The following is a 16,569-nucleotide window of genomic DNA, read 5'->3' as shown; positions in this document are numbered from 1 at the left end:
ACTGAATTTACAGAAATAAAAGGATTATAAGTGAATACCCTGAACAACAAAAAATTAGGTAGCCTAGATGAAATGGACAGACTCCAAGAAATACGCAAACTACTCTGCACCTCTCCCTGCTCTCTCTCTCTCTCTGTCTTTCTTACATAAATACATAAATCTTAAACAACAACAACAACAACAACAAAAACCTGAACAGACCTGTAACAAGGAAGGGGATTGAATCAGTAATCAAAAGCCTCCCAACGAAGAAAAGCCCAGGACCAAATGGCTTCCCTGGTGAATTCCACCAAAAAAAATTAACATAAATTTTTCTCAAACTCTGTCAAAAATTAGAATAGAGGATAACACTTTGTAACTCATTCTATGAGGCCAGCATTGCTCTAATACCAAGCTCAAAGATGTCTAAGACGACTGTAGACCAATATCCCTTATGAATATAGATACAAAAATCCTCAATAAAATACTGGAAAATCAAATCTAGCAGCTTATAAAAAGGATTATATACTGTGACCAAATAGGATTTATCCCAGGAATGCAAACATGTTTCAATATACAAAAATCAATCAACCACATTAATAGAATACACCACATTAATAGAGAGAAGGAAAAAAAAACCACGTGATTAGTTCAACTGATGCAGAGAAAGTATTTGACAAAATTCAACACCCTTTTAAGATACCTTAACAAACTAGGGACACAAGGGAATTTCCTCAACACAAGGGGCTTCCTCAAGCCTTAAATGATAAAGTGCATTTATGAGAAATCTACAGCTAGTATCATACTCAATGGTGAAAAACAAAAATCTTACCCCTAAGACCAGGAACAAAACAAGGACTGCCACTTTTACTAGCACTATTTAACACTGTACTAGAAAATCTAGCCTGGAAAATTAGTCAAGAAAAATAAATAAAGCCATCCATATTGGAAAGGAAGAAGTAAAACTATCTCTCTTTGCAGATAACATGATCTTCTATACAAAGAACCTTAAAGATACAATAATAAAAACAGAGCTAATGAACAAAATCAGCAAAGTTGCATTAGATCAATATGAAAGAAATCAGTTGTATTTCCATACACTAGCAAGGAACCATCCAAAAGGAAATTAAAGAAACAATTCCATTTACAAAAGCATCCAACATAGTAAAATGCTTAGGAATAAATTTAACTGAGGAGGTGCAACAGTAGGACACTGCAAACTACAAAGCTTGGCTGAATGAAATTAAAGACCTAGGTAAATGGTAAGACTTCCCATGCTCATATATTGGAAGATTTAATATTGTTAAGATGGTGATATGACCCAAAGTGATGTACAGATTCAGGGTGATCCTGATTACGATTTCAGTGGCCTTTCTTGCAGAAATGGCAAAGCTGATCCTCAAATTCATGTGACGTCGCAAGGCGCCCCGAATAGCCAAAGCAGTATCCACCAAAAAACAAAACCAAGTTCTTCCTGATTTTAAAACTTACTACAAAATGACAGTGATCAAAACAGTGTGGTGTTGGCACAAGGATAGCAATATAGACCAATGGAAGAGAATGAGAGAATGAGCAATCAGAAATAAGCCATACACCTTTGGCCAGTTGATTTTCCACAAGAGTACCAAGACCATTCAATGGAGAAGATAATAGTGTCTTTAACAAATGGTGCTAAAACTATAAAACTCTTAGAAGGAAACATAAGGATAAACCCTCAGGATCTTAATATGGCAATGAATTCTTAGATACAATACCAAAAGCATAAGTAACAAAAGAAAAAAATAGATACATTGGACTCCACCAAAGTTTTAAAAATGTGTGCATCGAAGGACATTGTTAAAATAGTAAAAAGACAACCTACAGAATGAGAATAATATTTACAAATAATTTATCTAGGGGCGCCTGGGTGGCTCAGTCGTTGAGCGTCTGCCTTCAGCTCAGGTCATGATCCCAGGGTCCTGGGATCGAGTCCCACATGGGGCTCCCTCCTTGGCAGGAGGCCTGCTTCTCCCTCTCCCACTCCCCCTGCTTGTGTTCCCTCTCTCCTTGTGTCTCTCTCTGTCAAATAAATAAATAAAATATTAAAAAAACAAATATTTTATCTGACCCAGTATTCAGAATATAAAAAGAAATCATACAACTCAACAAGAAAAAGACCAACAGCCCAATTCAAAAAATTGGCAAAGAATTTGAATAGGAATTTATTTATTTATTTTAAAGATTTATTCATTTTATTTATTTGAGAGAGGGAGAGAGAATGTCAAGCAGACTCCCCACTGAGTGCTGGAGCCTGACCTGGGCTCGATCTCAGAACCCTGAGATCACGACCTGAGCCAAAACCAAGAGTTGGACACTGAAGAGTCGGACTGAGCCACTGAATAGACTTTTAAATAGACATTCCTCCAGTGAAAATATACAGTTGGCCAAAATGCACATAAAAACATGCTCAACATCATTAATCATTAGGGCAGGGTAATCAAAACCATAGTTACTGCTTCACACCCAAATCAACAAAATATAAAGCAAGTGTAGCTGGGGATGTGGAGAAATCGGAACCTTCAGACTTGGCTGCTAGGAATGTAAAATGGTGAATCCACTGTAAGCAACAGTGGCTGTCTCCTAAAAAGTTAAATATGAAATTATCATATGGACCAGCAATTGCACTCCTTGATATTTACCCCAAATAACTGAAAGCAGCGACTCCAACAGATAGTTATATGTCAGTGTTCATAGCAGCACTCTTCACAATAGCCCAAAGATGGAAACAATCCAAATGTCCATGAAAGATGAATGGATAGAAAAAATGTGATATTTTCTAGACAATGGAATATTACTCAGCCATAAGAAGAAATGAGATACTGATGCACACTACAACATGCATGAACCTTAAAAAATTGCTAAGTAAGAAGCTGATCTCAGAAGGTTCATGTTATATAATTTCATTTATGTGAAATATCCAGATTAGGTAAGTCCATAGAAAAAGAAAGCATATTGGTAGTTTTCAGAGGATGAGAAGAAGGGAGAATAGGGAGAGTCTGCTTAATGGATATGGAGTTTCTTCTGGGGTGATGAAAATATTTTCGAACTTGATAATTAATTGCACAGAATTATGAATGTACTAAATGCCATTGATTTGTTTACTTTAAAATAGTTAATTTTGTATTCTGTGAATTTCAGTCCAGTTTAAAAAAAAAAGTCCTATAGGAGAAGAGCTAGAAATATTTGGGTTTTTTTTTTTAAGATTTTTATTTATTGAGAGAGAGTGGTAGAGAGAGAGAGCATGAGAGGGAGGAAGGTCAGAGGGAGAAGCAGACTCCCTGCTGAGCAGGGAGCCCGACACGGGACTCGATCCTGGGACTCCAGGATCATGACCTGAGCCTAAGGCAGTCAACTGAGCCACCCAGGCACCCGAGGTAGGAGTATTTGTAACACTATCTACATGGTGAGAGCATAGAAAGCTAAAGAACGGAAAATATACTATGAGGTTTGAGAAGTAAGTAGGGACTAAGCTAAGTAGTATCTTCTAGACTAAGATTAGGAGTTCAGGAATGCAACCAGGACTTATAAATCCTTATTATCTCAAAGGACACTTCAAGCTAAGAGACACCATGATTATAGTAGTAAAGATTAATTATAGTATATAGTCAGTGAATGTTAATTTTTAACATTCAGGTGAGATCTTACTACAGCAAATATTGTTCAGGTGAACATATTGACATAGTAATTTCTAAACAAAGCATCTTATTTATTATATGTTGGATAATGAAATTATAATTCATCAGAAGAAAATGAATTATTTCTAGAAGTGTTTAATCTCTAGGAACTTCTAGATTTAACTTGTAACACTGAAAGGCCTTCCTTTGGACGATGTGGTCCTACAATTATAAAAAGATTTTATTAAAAGCTGTATAACCCAGGATGACAAATGCTAAGGATCTTGCAAATTGTCACATTTTTCATAGTACCATGACTCTGTTAGAATTTTCTTTTTTAAATGATGGACAAAAAAAAATCATACTTCTACGTTTGTTCATGTTCCCCAAATAAAAGTTTAGATTTTGTCTCTCGGCATTATTTAAGAAGCATTTAAAGGATAATGGAAGGGACATTGATCACATTGTTCACATTCCAGTCTGTCATTTATTTGCTGTGTGATCTTGGACACGTCCCACAGCCTCTCTGAATCTCGATTTCCATATGCAGAGTAGGTATAACCAGACACAGTGTTGGCTTCTGCACTGGATCCTGCTTCAGATAAGCCAGCTTTAAAGTAAATTTTTGGCTAGCTGGAAAAAAAAATGTATGATTGGAGAAGATAAGATTTAAATGAAATTGGAAAATGGAATTTATTGACTGAAAAAGGGAATTTGTAGAATGTATGTAAAGTACACTGTCATTGGTTAAAAAAAAAACTGTGTAGGTTTGTGTATATCTCTATCCATTCATTCATCTATCCATCCACACATCTAACTAAAAAAGGTCCAGAAAACATAAAATTTTAATTTTTTTGCTTATTTGTGTTTTCTAATTTTTTTTTGCAATGCACTGTGCTGCTGTAATAGTTAAAGGATTCTTTAAAAAGTAAAATAAATGTAATCATATCTTATGATTATTTTAAAACAGAATAGACAGTCTGTGTTGCAGAGCTATTTATAAGTACATAAGTACTCACAAGAGGCTAGCCATCGATTTTTAGAGTTCCTCATTTAGTCCAATAATTTCTAACTATGGGGGTTCCTAGATATGTTCTGTACTCACCTGGTTGCTCTACCATCTTTTGTAGAGGCGTTTAGAAGTCCTGTATTTCGACATGGAACAGATAAGAATGGATTCAGCTTGGGTTTCAGTAAAAACATGCGACAAGTTTTTGGTGATGAAAAGAAGTACTGGTTGCTACCCATTTTTTCAAGGTATTTTGTGGTGAAAATATTCAGGTTTTAAACCAATGAAAGCAATCCAACAGAAGAACTATAATCCTGCATAGGAATTCCTGTTCTTTAAAGAATTATTTTGTGATTCACTGTTACATGGATGCAAAAGTCAGTTAACACATCATCTCCTTGCACATGCCATATGGAAGCCAATGTCTGTATCCACAAGATAACTGTATTCTGCTCGCAAACATCACATTGTGGCAGTTTCACGCGGTTGTCTTGTTTACTGCTCAATTGTAAGTTTTAATTTTCATTATAGTCTAGGTGATGGCTGCTCCTTTCCAACTTGCCTTGTTAATCAGGATCCTGAACAAGCATCTACTCCTGCAGGATTGAATTCGACATCGAAAAAGTAATTCCATATTTTTTTTCTGTTTTAGTTTCAAATAATATGTCCTATCCTCCTATGTCCTTTGGCTGTATATTTCTTTGAAAAACGTTTAAGAACATAAGATAATTTACTATAATGGTTCCCACTTGGAATGAGGGAGAGAAGAAAGTACAGTTGGGGAAGGGGACGTAGTGAACTTCAAGTATAACTGATTTTTAAAAGTTAGTGCTTAAAAGAAGAGAATTTAAGTCCAAATTAGCTCCCTTGGTGATCAGGTGAGCAGACAGTAAACTTGCCCTCTGACCCTCCAGGTCCTTTCTGTCTGTGGTAATTGTAACATTATAACGAGATCAGAAGAACGTCCCTGGATTAAGCTTTTGGAGATCAAATGGAATCCCCAACACCTGCTTGATAGTGCACCATATTCTTAATGCTTGTTAAAAACCTGTAAACATTATCTGGGCCATTTTGGTGGAAAGAGAAGGGAAGGAGTCTTGGGAATTTAGTATCTGGAGACTTTTGCCCTTGCTGGAAGTCTGTTCTCGTTCCAGTCTGCCAAGAATTTGAGGAAGACCTCGAAATTTGGTTTTGACTCTGGTACTAACTGGCAAAAGGCAAAACTACTTAAAATTTTTACACGCTATGTATGAATTTGTAAGTTTGTAACACTAATTTTTGTATGTTTAAGACAGATTTATTTGAATATGGCCATACCTCTAATTTTTAAATAAAAGCTGATAGCAAGAGCATAACCATAATATCCTTCTTAATTTTAGAAATGTTCTCAGTTGCTGGAATGCCACGCACATAACAGCTGTACCTACACTCCTCCCATCTCATGTGGATTTCTTATTGATCCACAATACTTCCTCTGGTGGAGCCTGTCATGACCCCAGAATTCTTCTTGAGTCAGTGACCCTGGTCGCCATTCCAAAACATTTTAAATTGTCACGAGATGAAGCCTATTTGCCACCCCATCGCTAGAGTGACCTTTGTACAGACTCAACAAGTTAATAAGGAGGCCATTCTGATGTGATTTATAGGGACATTCAAAGGCACCAGAGTCTTACTGGGACATGCCCTCTGAGTTTTGTCTTGACCATTCAAGGTTTGAGGGTTTTTCTTATATCTTGATGCAGAAAAATCTCATTTGAATAGATTATTTGGAGTGTTTTCAGGTTTTTATAAAGTTTACTAGTAGTTCTCAATAATGTTTTTTGCCTTTTGAGTGGTTTTTGTAGTTCAAGGAGATTTGGGTTTCTGAGATATATCTCTCCTTTTGCTAAGTGTACCATAGGCTTTGGGAGAAATCCTAGTTCTGGCACTGTTGCCCAGTTAGGTGCTCTCATAACCACTATGGGCTTCTCTTCCCTTTCCTTTAAATTTTGGGATTGAATTTTGACAGCTGAAGTATCTTTTACATCATTCTGTCATTTGCCCTGATCAGCCCATATAAAACTGGTATGGCAAGTGATGATGTCTCCTCTGTACTCCAGAGTTTTATGTCTGGCTGTCTACTCAACTTTCCCACTTAAATATCTAAAAGTCATCTCCCGCTGAACAGGTGCAAAGCAGAACTCTTGATTGCCAGACATAGACACCCTCACCTTCAGCTCAAATCTGATTCTCCTCCATTCTTCCGTATGTCATATTAGTGACCCTCAGTCTCTCAGGTGTTCCAGCCAGGAGCTGTGGAGTCATCCTAGATTCCTCTTTCAATTACCTTGCATTTACTCCACTTGCAAATCCTTTCACATGCCCCTTCAAAATATGCCAATAATCCCAGTACTTTCTTACCACCTTCAGACTGCTTTCTGGTCCGAGCCATCATTTCTCACATAGGTTATTTCCATGCCTTCCTTACTGATCTTTCTGATTCCATGTTTGCCCTACTCCAGTCTGTTCTCCATTAAGAATCAGATTGTGTCACTCTCATGCAGAACCCTCCGTTGGCTTCCCATCTTAATCAGCATAAAAGTGAATGCGCGTCCTTACCTTATCCGGTCTAATCTGGCCTCAGGATCTCTCTGTTGTCATCCTGTGCCACTTTCCCATCACTCACCATCCTCAGACACACAGATCTTGCTGGTCCTCAAATATACCAAGCTTGTCCCTTATTTAGTGCCTTTGTACTTGCCAGTTCCTCTTCCTAACCATTTTTCCTCCAGGTATCTGAATGCTCTTTGACCTTCTCTTCCTCACTTCTAGCTCAGATGTAACTTCACGATAGAGGCCATCTTTGAAAACCCTTTGTAAAATAGCTCCTCAACTTCCCCATACCTCTCTTTTTCTGTCATGGCTCTTACTGTCACCTTACTGAGTTATTATATATTTGCTATTTACTATTATTCCTCCTCAGTTACAATGACATTTCCATGCGATCAAAGACTATATTCATGGATGTAATCGGTACTTAATGAATACTGTTGAATGAATGGATCCTTCTTTGCCATTTGTTAGAGTCTTATTAGTAGTAACCAATATGCAAGGAGTCCCTACACCAGGACCTAGTTAGTATGCTGTACCTGGTATATGGTCCCTCTCTTGAAGAATAATTAGAGTAAAAGAGGATTTTTTTTGCATATAAATAGGAGACATGCTTTTTCTTTTTTTAAGATTTACCTCCAAAATTTCAATAAGGGGATGTTAAAGTTGCACAAAATTAAACTATTTTCAAATTTTAGATATGAGGTAATTATGAAGGAACAAAAGCATATCCTTTCAAAAATATAGTATAGTCAATTCACATATGTGAAAATATTCTTGGAAGAATTTTAAGTATTTTTTTCTTTTGAACATTATTGTGATTACTATTTCAGGGTGTTCTAAAATTACACTTAGAGTTTCTATGCCAATATTTTTTTCTATCTAAGTGAAATGTTATTTTAATTTATATTTTTATGCCATTCAATATGTCAATATGTAGCATGTCTACTTAAATTTTAAAACTTACATTCTTCTTTTAAGACTCTTTATTCCCCAAATTAAATGTCACATTTGTAAGACCTGGTGATGTCAGATGTTTTCAACATTTCTTCAAGATAGTGCTCAAATTTGTTGTTTCAGTTTCGTAGAGGAAGATAGAGAATTCTTTGTTCAAGACTAGTTAGGCCACTTTAGAAACACTAGGCCAGTTTTTCTCAAACTTGTCTTCCTACCATTACTTTCATATATTTTTTTCCATATCCACATACCACTTACAAAACTAATATTTTTATTTAATATATTTAGTTAAATTGGCACTGAAGCTTATTTTTAAATCAAACATTATGTCACTCTCATAAATGAAAACTAGTATAATTTGCCATAAATAGAATATAACTTAAAAAAATAAAATTGATAATAAAATACTATTAAATTCTAACTAGATTCCCTTACCTGCTAAAGCCAGAGGCGGAAGCCTGTTCTCTGTATTAAAAACGGAGACTTGCCAAAGTTAAAGATGGTCACCTTACTGTGTTCAGAAGAATGAAAAGAGAATGGAAGGAAGAACGGTTTTCTCGTTGCGAGTCAGTGTGATACATGCCTTATTCCCTATGCCCCAGATTCTCTTGGGAAGTGGTTTGAATTCGGCACTTTGAGAAACATTCCACTCAATACTATCAATAACTAACATATGATTATGATGATGATTATGATTATTCAGTCCTGAAAACCATCAGTTTCCTGCAAAGCCGTTGCGAGAGTCCCAGAGCCACCTTCTCACTGATTCTCCATCTTGGACAGAGAGCGGCACAAACCCGGGGAAAGGCAAAGCTGGTAAGGGTGTGCTGACTTGGCTGCTGTTCTTAATAGATTTCATTTATAAAAGGTGAAAGGGGTGCAAAAATGCCAGCATATTACCTACAGAATCTTTCTTGCTTCAGAGTTGAACGCCCATTGTAAATTTAGGATTATCTTCAGGAACTTCTGTTTGTAAAGGACTTTGATTAACGTCTGTTAACTGAAGATCATTTTGTGAAAGATCTGCATTGCTTTTATTCCAGCTTAAGAAACCAATAATTTCAAATACTGCCTATTTAATAAAATGATACAAATATACTCAAATTATACATATTTAATGGAAAATGTAATCAATTCAGACAAAAGATTGAAAAATATCTAGTAAAACGGATCTTAAATTATATGGTTCTTTTACTCAAAGATTTCCATCCAGTTTCAAACTGTCAAAGTAAAGTTACTGCATAATCACCATAACTTTAGCTGTTATTTCTTCAGATCCCACTCACATTTCCCTTGTTATCATTGTTGATTTTAATCTTTGACTGCTTCAGTCAATATAGCTTATTGGCAAAGAAAAGGCAAGGCTTTGAAATCAGACCTGATTTTAAATCCCAATTTGGACACCTAATCAGTGTGTGATATTTGTAGTAACCTAACCTCTTTTAGATGTAGCTTTCTTTCTTTCTTTCTTTCTTTTTAAAGATTTTATTTATTTATTTGAGAGAGAGAGAGAGCATGAGTGGAGTTAGGGGCAGAGAGAGAGGGAGAAGCAGGCTCCTCACTGAGCAAGGAGCCCGACGTGGGGCTTGATCCCAAGACCCTGGGATCATGACCTGAGCCAAAGGCGGATGCTTAACTGACTGAGTCACCCAGATGCCCCTAGACGTAGCTTTCTTTCTTTAAAATGCTACTTATTTCTCAGGGTTGGTGAGGATTAACCAAAATGTGTGATCATACATGCAGGTGTATGTATATATGTGTGGTGTCCCTATAAATAAGTATAAAACCATACATCCATGATTAAGGCACTATTAGCCAGAAAAATCTCCTCTTTATTTCTAGTCCTTTCTTCAAACTCTCTCCTAGTGCTGCCTGACTTTGACTCCTTGCACTTTATTTATTTTTTAAGATTTTGTTTATTTGAGACAGAGAGCATGAGAGAGAGAGAGAGAGAGAAAACTCGAGCAGGGGAAAGTGCAGAGGGAGAGGGAGAAGCAGGCTCCCTGCTCAGCAGGGAGCCAAGTGTGGGGCTTGATGCGGGGCTTAATCCCTGGACCCCGGGATCAGGACCTGAGCCGAAGACAGACACTCAACTGACTGAGCCACCCAGTGCCCCGGCTCCCTGCACTTTAAAGTGTTTGTTGTTTTATTTGAAATCTCTTTGGGATTTAGTGATAGTGAAAAATAGTCCTAAGTAAAAATTCTAAAGTCATTAATTAACCTACAGTCATATTCTCCTAAAATACAGGCTTTCTTTAAAGAGTCTTGTTCTTAAGGAAAATAAATGCCCTCCAAAGATGCCCATCGCGTGGGTATCCATAATTTGGTCTCTCTCTCTTCACCTTCAAGCCTGTCATTCCATCTTCCAATCTATGGGAAGAACTAGACATCGCCTAAATGAAAATTGATGCCACCTATTAGCCCTTTGAATCCATCAGTTTCCTTAGAGGCAAAGAAGTGATGTATAATTGGGGGTCAATTTTCGGGGGGTAGAAAGACAAAGAGCTCCCTTTCTTTCTGAAGGGATTCATGTTGCCTCATATAGTTCTGCATTAACATAGAAGCGATTTCTTAGTTTCTGTGTGCTGTTAATCATTTGGCACGTTAGGTTAATTTTCTGTTACTTGCATGGATGAATTGGGAACTTATTTAAAGTTTAAAGGGTGCTATAAAAGAAGGAAGACAAACGTGAGAAGGAAGAGGTGAGAAAGGGCTCAAAGATTAGTTTCACCAGAAGGAGGGAGGGAAATGTAGAATTAGGAACAGCACTCTAAGATGATGTGAGAATTGCCAGGTCCAGTGTATCTTTCATGTTTTTGTTCACCCCTCCCACTTCTAAGGTGTATGTCTCTTTTTATGTATTTATTTTTTTAGAGAGGGAGAGACAGGGGGAGGGGCAGAGAGAGAGAGAGAGAATCCTAAGCAGATTCCGCGCCTGGTGCGGAGCCTCAGGCAGGGCTGAATCCCATGACCCTGACATCATGACCTGAGCGGAAATCAAGAGTCCAATGCTTAACCGACTGAGCCATCCAGGCGCCTCTGTATATCCCTTTTTAAAGTGCATTTTGTGACACTGGTAGTTGCCAATACTGTAGTGTGTGTGTGTGTGTGTGTGTGTGTGTGTGTGTGTGTGTGTGTGTGTGTGTGTGTGTTTCTATGTGACCATCTTACAAATCTGTGCTATGTGCAGGGCACCTTTGGAATCATACTGGGGGCATTCAGGGATGAATAAACAAGTCTCTGCCTTATTTGTTCAAAAGCAACACCCCCTTGCAAACAAAATGCTAATTTATGTTCTTTTTTGAAGGTATGAGCAATCCTGCATTAACCATGGAGAATGAGACTTAACTCTTCAAACAAAATAAATTCATACTTTATGAAAGTAAGTTGTTTTTCCTTTATTGTTATGTTTTATACTTTTAACAGCTTTTCAGTTCTTTTAGGGCAAATAGTTACCATAAACATTATTATTTGTTTTTGAGTGATTGAAATTTTAGGATGTTTTAGTTCACCCTTAGGATCCGATTAATCATGCTGGAGACCTCTGAATGTGGACCTAACTTTGGTGTTAGCTAGTATGTAATGTTAACTTGACAAGTAATAGAAATAAGTTGAACAAAATTCATTTTTATAGAAATGCACTAAATGGCAAGGATTGTTTCTAAAATATTGAACTTTACGTGATGATTTTCTTGCCATATGATAGGATATTGCAATTTTTTATTTTTATTTTTTTCTATCCTTCTGATATACAGTGGTTATAACCTTGACCATCTATCAGTAGAATCTCAGTGGGTTTAAGTACAAGATAATTATATCTTGTTAGTGAAAACCTCCCTCATCCCTATTTTTGGTTACAGTAGGACCCCATATCAGGTGTTATCCTTAAAATAACAAGTGTTCCCAAGTCATTTTCTTTAAACCATAAATTTTTTTAAACCTGTTGCTCCAAATCAATTAAATAATCTTTTAAAAAAGATTATTTATTTATTTATAAACCTTCAGTGAATACAATAAAGAGCCCCTTTGGAACAAAGCCATAAACACCCAAACAAAACAAACTATATGTATTGTTAGAATAAACGTAGTGTAGAGTTGAACAGTAAAGTTATCAAGACAAATCTTTATTTACAAAACTGCAATCCAGAATACTAAGTCTAAAGAAAGCAAGAGAAGGGAATCTAAAACAAAATAATTTGTGTCAAAGTATTTCACCAATATCTGCTTTTTTTTCTTTGTTTTTTAACACATTTTAATCCTGAAAATCTGTTTGTTTGTTTGTTTGTTTTTTGAATCCGTTTCTTTGTTTTGATAGCAAAATACTGATCTGGCAATTTGCCAGTTGACTAATGTTTTGGTTTTGGTTGACTGCAGTAATGGTGTAGTTGATCAGATTAATCATAACTATGGTTAGGATTGTGAAAATTTAATCTTAATTTGGTTAAGTAGCAAAGAGACAATACTAATTTTCTGGAAGTAATTCTTAAAATGTTACTATGAATACACAAATTCAAATCACTATTACCACAAATAAAATATTTTACAGAAATAATTCTATAAAGCATATAAGGTTTCACAGGATTGTTTTTCAGTATTTTGAATCATTAGTTCTAATATACCAATGTTTGTGGCATCATATATGTTAAATATTTTATGTTTACATAGTAATATTGTGTATAAGTCACGTAGACTTCCCAGTATTTTGACACAGGACCAATGTGGTTTGATCATCATTATTCTCAACACTTTACACAATACCCGACACATAGTAGGTTCTAAATAAGCATTTTGTAAATAAATGATAGAAAAACATCATTAAAATTAAAAATCTCACAGAAACTGGTTTTATTCCATACGAATATATGACATTAGTGGTCATAATAACCAAATGGCAGCATGAATCAGCTGTGGTGTAAAAAAAAAAACAGTAATTTTGTGATGTAATGTTTTCATTCTATTGATCTAACCAGTGACATTTAAATGTTTCTTTAAAAAATTGAATTTTCCCAAGGTAGCTACTATTCCAAATAGTTTTTAAAAGTTTCAAAATAGTTTTTCCTGCTTTATATCTCAGACTTGCAATTTGTTCAAGTTATATATTATTATATATTATATTGAATAATATCTGATATTGCTATGCTTAATTTAATTATATTACCAAATGATATTTTCATATTCTCTTTTCTTCTTGAAGTACATTAGTAAATTATCTGTGGGATTTTTATAACATATTAATTCATCATACTTTACAGATAATTATGTACCTAGACCCATAGCAGCACTAATGTGTAAGTTACATTTACCCTTTTCAACCTTCCCTCTTATTCGAGTAAAAAATGCTGTGGTTGTACGCACATGAAATTTCAAAATTATTTTCCTAAATCCCTATTCCAACTCAGCTGTCACTCCTAAACTCCTACTGGCCTCAAACACATGCAGAAAGGAACCCTACCACTCAAATCGGGGCCCCAAACCAGCAGCATCGGCATCAGCTGGGAGCTCAATAGAAATGTATAATTTTGGACCTTACCCTAGAACTACTGAATCAGAATCTGCATTTTCACAAAATCCTCTGGTCTTGTAATATGCACATTATAGTCTGAGAAGCACTGGTGTAGAGGTCTGTATTCAAGAGCATATCTGATCTTTCTAGCCTAGAAAACATTTTAATTTTGAACAAAGAATGCTATTCAACAAACATTGAATGAATTGGTTAGTTTTTTGTTGTTTATAGTTCACACAATAGTTTCATGATTTCTGTTTCATTTCAAGGTATCAATGCTGTAGGTGGATGGAAGAGGCTTCCCACAGGAAGGCACCATTAGCCTGTTGTTCCCATTTCCCTTTGGCTGGCTATGCAGAATATGAATTGGTTAGTTCTCTCCAAGCCGTTGCTTAAAACATAACACCTTTTTAAATCCAATATACAGATTGTTTCAACTAACACGAATTCTTGTTAAATATTAGAAGTAATTAAAGTTTATGCATCAAGGGCAAAAATATCTTCTATCATAAAAACTTGGAATAAATTCATGGGCTAATTTTCAACCAAATATTTGGGTAGTACAGTGTATACACATAAAAAGCCCATTAATCATCTGATTTTCTGATTCAGAAAATTGAGCCTATTAAGATACTGAAATTTAAAAGATTTCAAATTACAGTATAATGACAGCTTTATTAGTTACCTGTGAGGTGGAGGTAGCATATCAGTCTTGTTCCTTCCCTCTGTTGTGAATCCAGCCCCAGACTGAGTGAGCTATAATGACTATGAATTCATTGCAAATTTTAAGTGGCCTTGAAGATTACCACCATTTTTGCCAGACTTTAATTCTAGCCTTTGTTCACTGCTGGAAAAGAAGTATGATCATTGAAGCCTGAGCTCACTGATAAGCAACTAGCTAGCAAATTTTTGTCACAACTAATACAATACTATTACATCCAAATTTTTGTCACAACTAATACACTACTATTACACCCAAAATTTATTTTTCATCTCATCTGACCTTAAATTGGGGGAAAATCTATAAAAACAATTACGAAGATTGGTTTATGATGTTCTTTTGCCAGTCTTTTAAAAAAAAAAAATCTCAATTTTTTTAGGTTATTTGTTCTCTTGAACATTGCAAAAATATTGAATTTTTAAGAATTCTTAATGGGCCACTAGATTAATCCTCCATTGATATCTATATTATTTGTGTCCCCTCATCAAAAGTATGACAACTAAACTTTATAGTTCTTCAAATACTTAAGATTAAATTATGCAAATCATTAAAAGAAATCATATACTTTTAGAAATTTAGTTCAATATGAACTAAATGGTGTGCTGTTTGGAAATTGAGTTTAAGGTAAACAAACTAAAGTGGCGTGTTTGTTGATGCCAAAATGTTCGGCTTCAGTAAATATACTAGGAAGCTCTCGTGCCTTGTATGCACTATTTGAAAAAGTTTTATTCGTTTTTTTGAGTGGAGTGTAAGTTTTGTAAATGTTAGAGATTAGAATAAGCCGTAAACAGTTTTTGGTACTAATTTTGAGAATTTAAAGCAGATTATCTTTTAAACTTACACAGCTAAGGAACTGGTATTTAATCAAAGAGAAAATGGTATTAAACTTTTCAAAATCTGAGTTAGACAAGAATGCAACACATAATAGACTAGTAGATCAGAGGATAATGGAGTAAAAAAGATCCTTGCAAATACTCATTCTTTCTAAAAATGTAAAGTTTTGTATTTAAATGAGTTTGTGAAAGAATCGTCAGCCAAATCCATTTTATAGACCATTTGAGTGTAATTCTTAGAATAATAGGATGGCACTCTTTTCAGATTTTTTTTCTCTTTTTTTAAAAGCTAAAGACTTTGATCTGACAATCTGTTTCAGGAAATCTCAGAAGATCTGATGCATTTTTTACTTTTTACTCTTAAAGCATTTTTTGGTCATCATTGTTTTATTACCTGAAGTGCCAGATTGGAACCTATAGGTACTGCTGAAAGTCTTAAGGACAACAGCATCACGTGATGTATTAAGAATTATATGCAGCCAGGTTATTTTCAAAGCACAGTACTATAGCCATTTTTGTGGACAGGATTCTGTGATATGTTCCTTCTTGTCAAAATAGAAGATAAGAAAAAAAGGAGGGGTTTTTATTCTTTACCTTGCTAGAGTACTGTTAAATTTTTCCTTTAGGTCTTTTGTGTAATTACTGAAATACATGAGTCAGTACACATTAGAATCAGATTCAAAAACAAACTTTTACAAATAAATTTTTTCCATTAAGTTGTAATGGTTCTCTTTTTGTTTTCATACAGTGGATAATCTTTTAAGGGTTTTTGTTTTTAATCTAGGTGGGTTATCATTTTTAGAGATGATGGCATATCTCATTAGATATGCAGTATAAAGTTTACCTGAGTGAATAAGGCATCAAATAGACCTACATTTTGTACATATTTATGAAATATACCTTAAAAACACTTTAAACATTTTGTTTTAAAAAATTTGTTAGACTCAAACTTGAAAGACACTTACACTTCAACTATCCAGATAGTCCATTTAGCTGATAATTTTGATTTTTTTTCCTGTTTTTAAAAATTCTACCATATAGGTAAAATTTTTAAGAATTTTTTTAAAAATATTGTACAAATACTTCATATACTTTAGTTCACTGTTTGCCATTGTGCAAAAGAGGGTTTGTATTTTCAAAGATAAACTTATTGCATCTAAATACAATGATGGGACATTCAAGGCAGTGCTTATCCATGAATTCTCTCCTGTTCTACCATAATAAAGTCTGATTGATCACCTTTACTAGCTGTCTAAATGAAATTGCCTTTGCACTGACAATCGAAATCGCTTTAAAGATACACTTTTCCTAATCGTCTACCAGAG

General features: G+C 35.1%; 1 protein-coding gene across 1 annotated transcript in view; it reads left to right on the top strand.

Moving 5' to 3' along the window:
* ZDHHC2 (zDHHC palmitoyltransferase 2) overlaps window positions 1-16,488 on the top strand; it is a 70,802-nt gene extending 54,314 nt beyond the window's left edge. The window contains exons 9-13 of the mRNA XM_028099771.2: window positions 4,763-4,889; window positions 5,173-5,265; window positions 8,891-9,003; window positions 11,495-11,569; window positions 13,960-16,488. Of these exons, the coding sequence (XP_027955572.1) occupies window positions 4,763-4,889; window positions 5,173-5,265; window positions 8,891-9,003; window positions 11,495-11,535 (374 nt within the window). The 3' untranslated portion in view covers window positions 11,536-11,569; window positions 13,960-16,488. The remainder of the gene's footprint in view (window positions 1-4,762; window positions 4,890-5,172; window positions 5,266-8,890; window positions 9,004-11,494; window positions 11,570-13,959) is intronic.
* Window positions 16,489-16,569: the final 81 nt, after the last annotated feature.

The sequence above is a fragment of the Eumetopias jubatus genome, unplaced genomic scaffold, assembly GCF_037043125.1.
Source record: "Eumetopias jubatus isolate StellerSeaLion01/CBP00866 unplaced genomic scaffold, mEumJub1_p1.0 scaffold_2, whole genome shotgun sequence".
In the NCBI taxonomy this organism is placed as follows: domain Eukaryota; kingdom Metazoa; phylum Chordata; class Mammalia; order Carnivora; family Otariidae; genus Eumetopias; species Eumetopias jubatus.
This window is presented reverse-complemented; position numbering and strand designations above follow the sequence as displayed.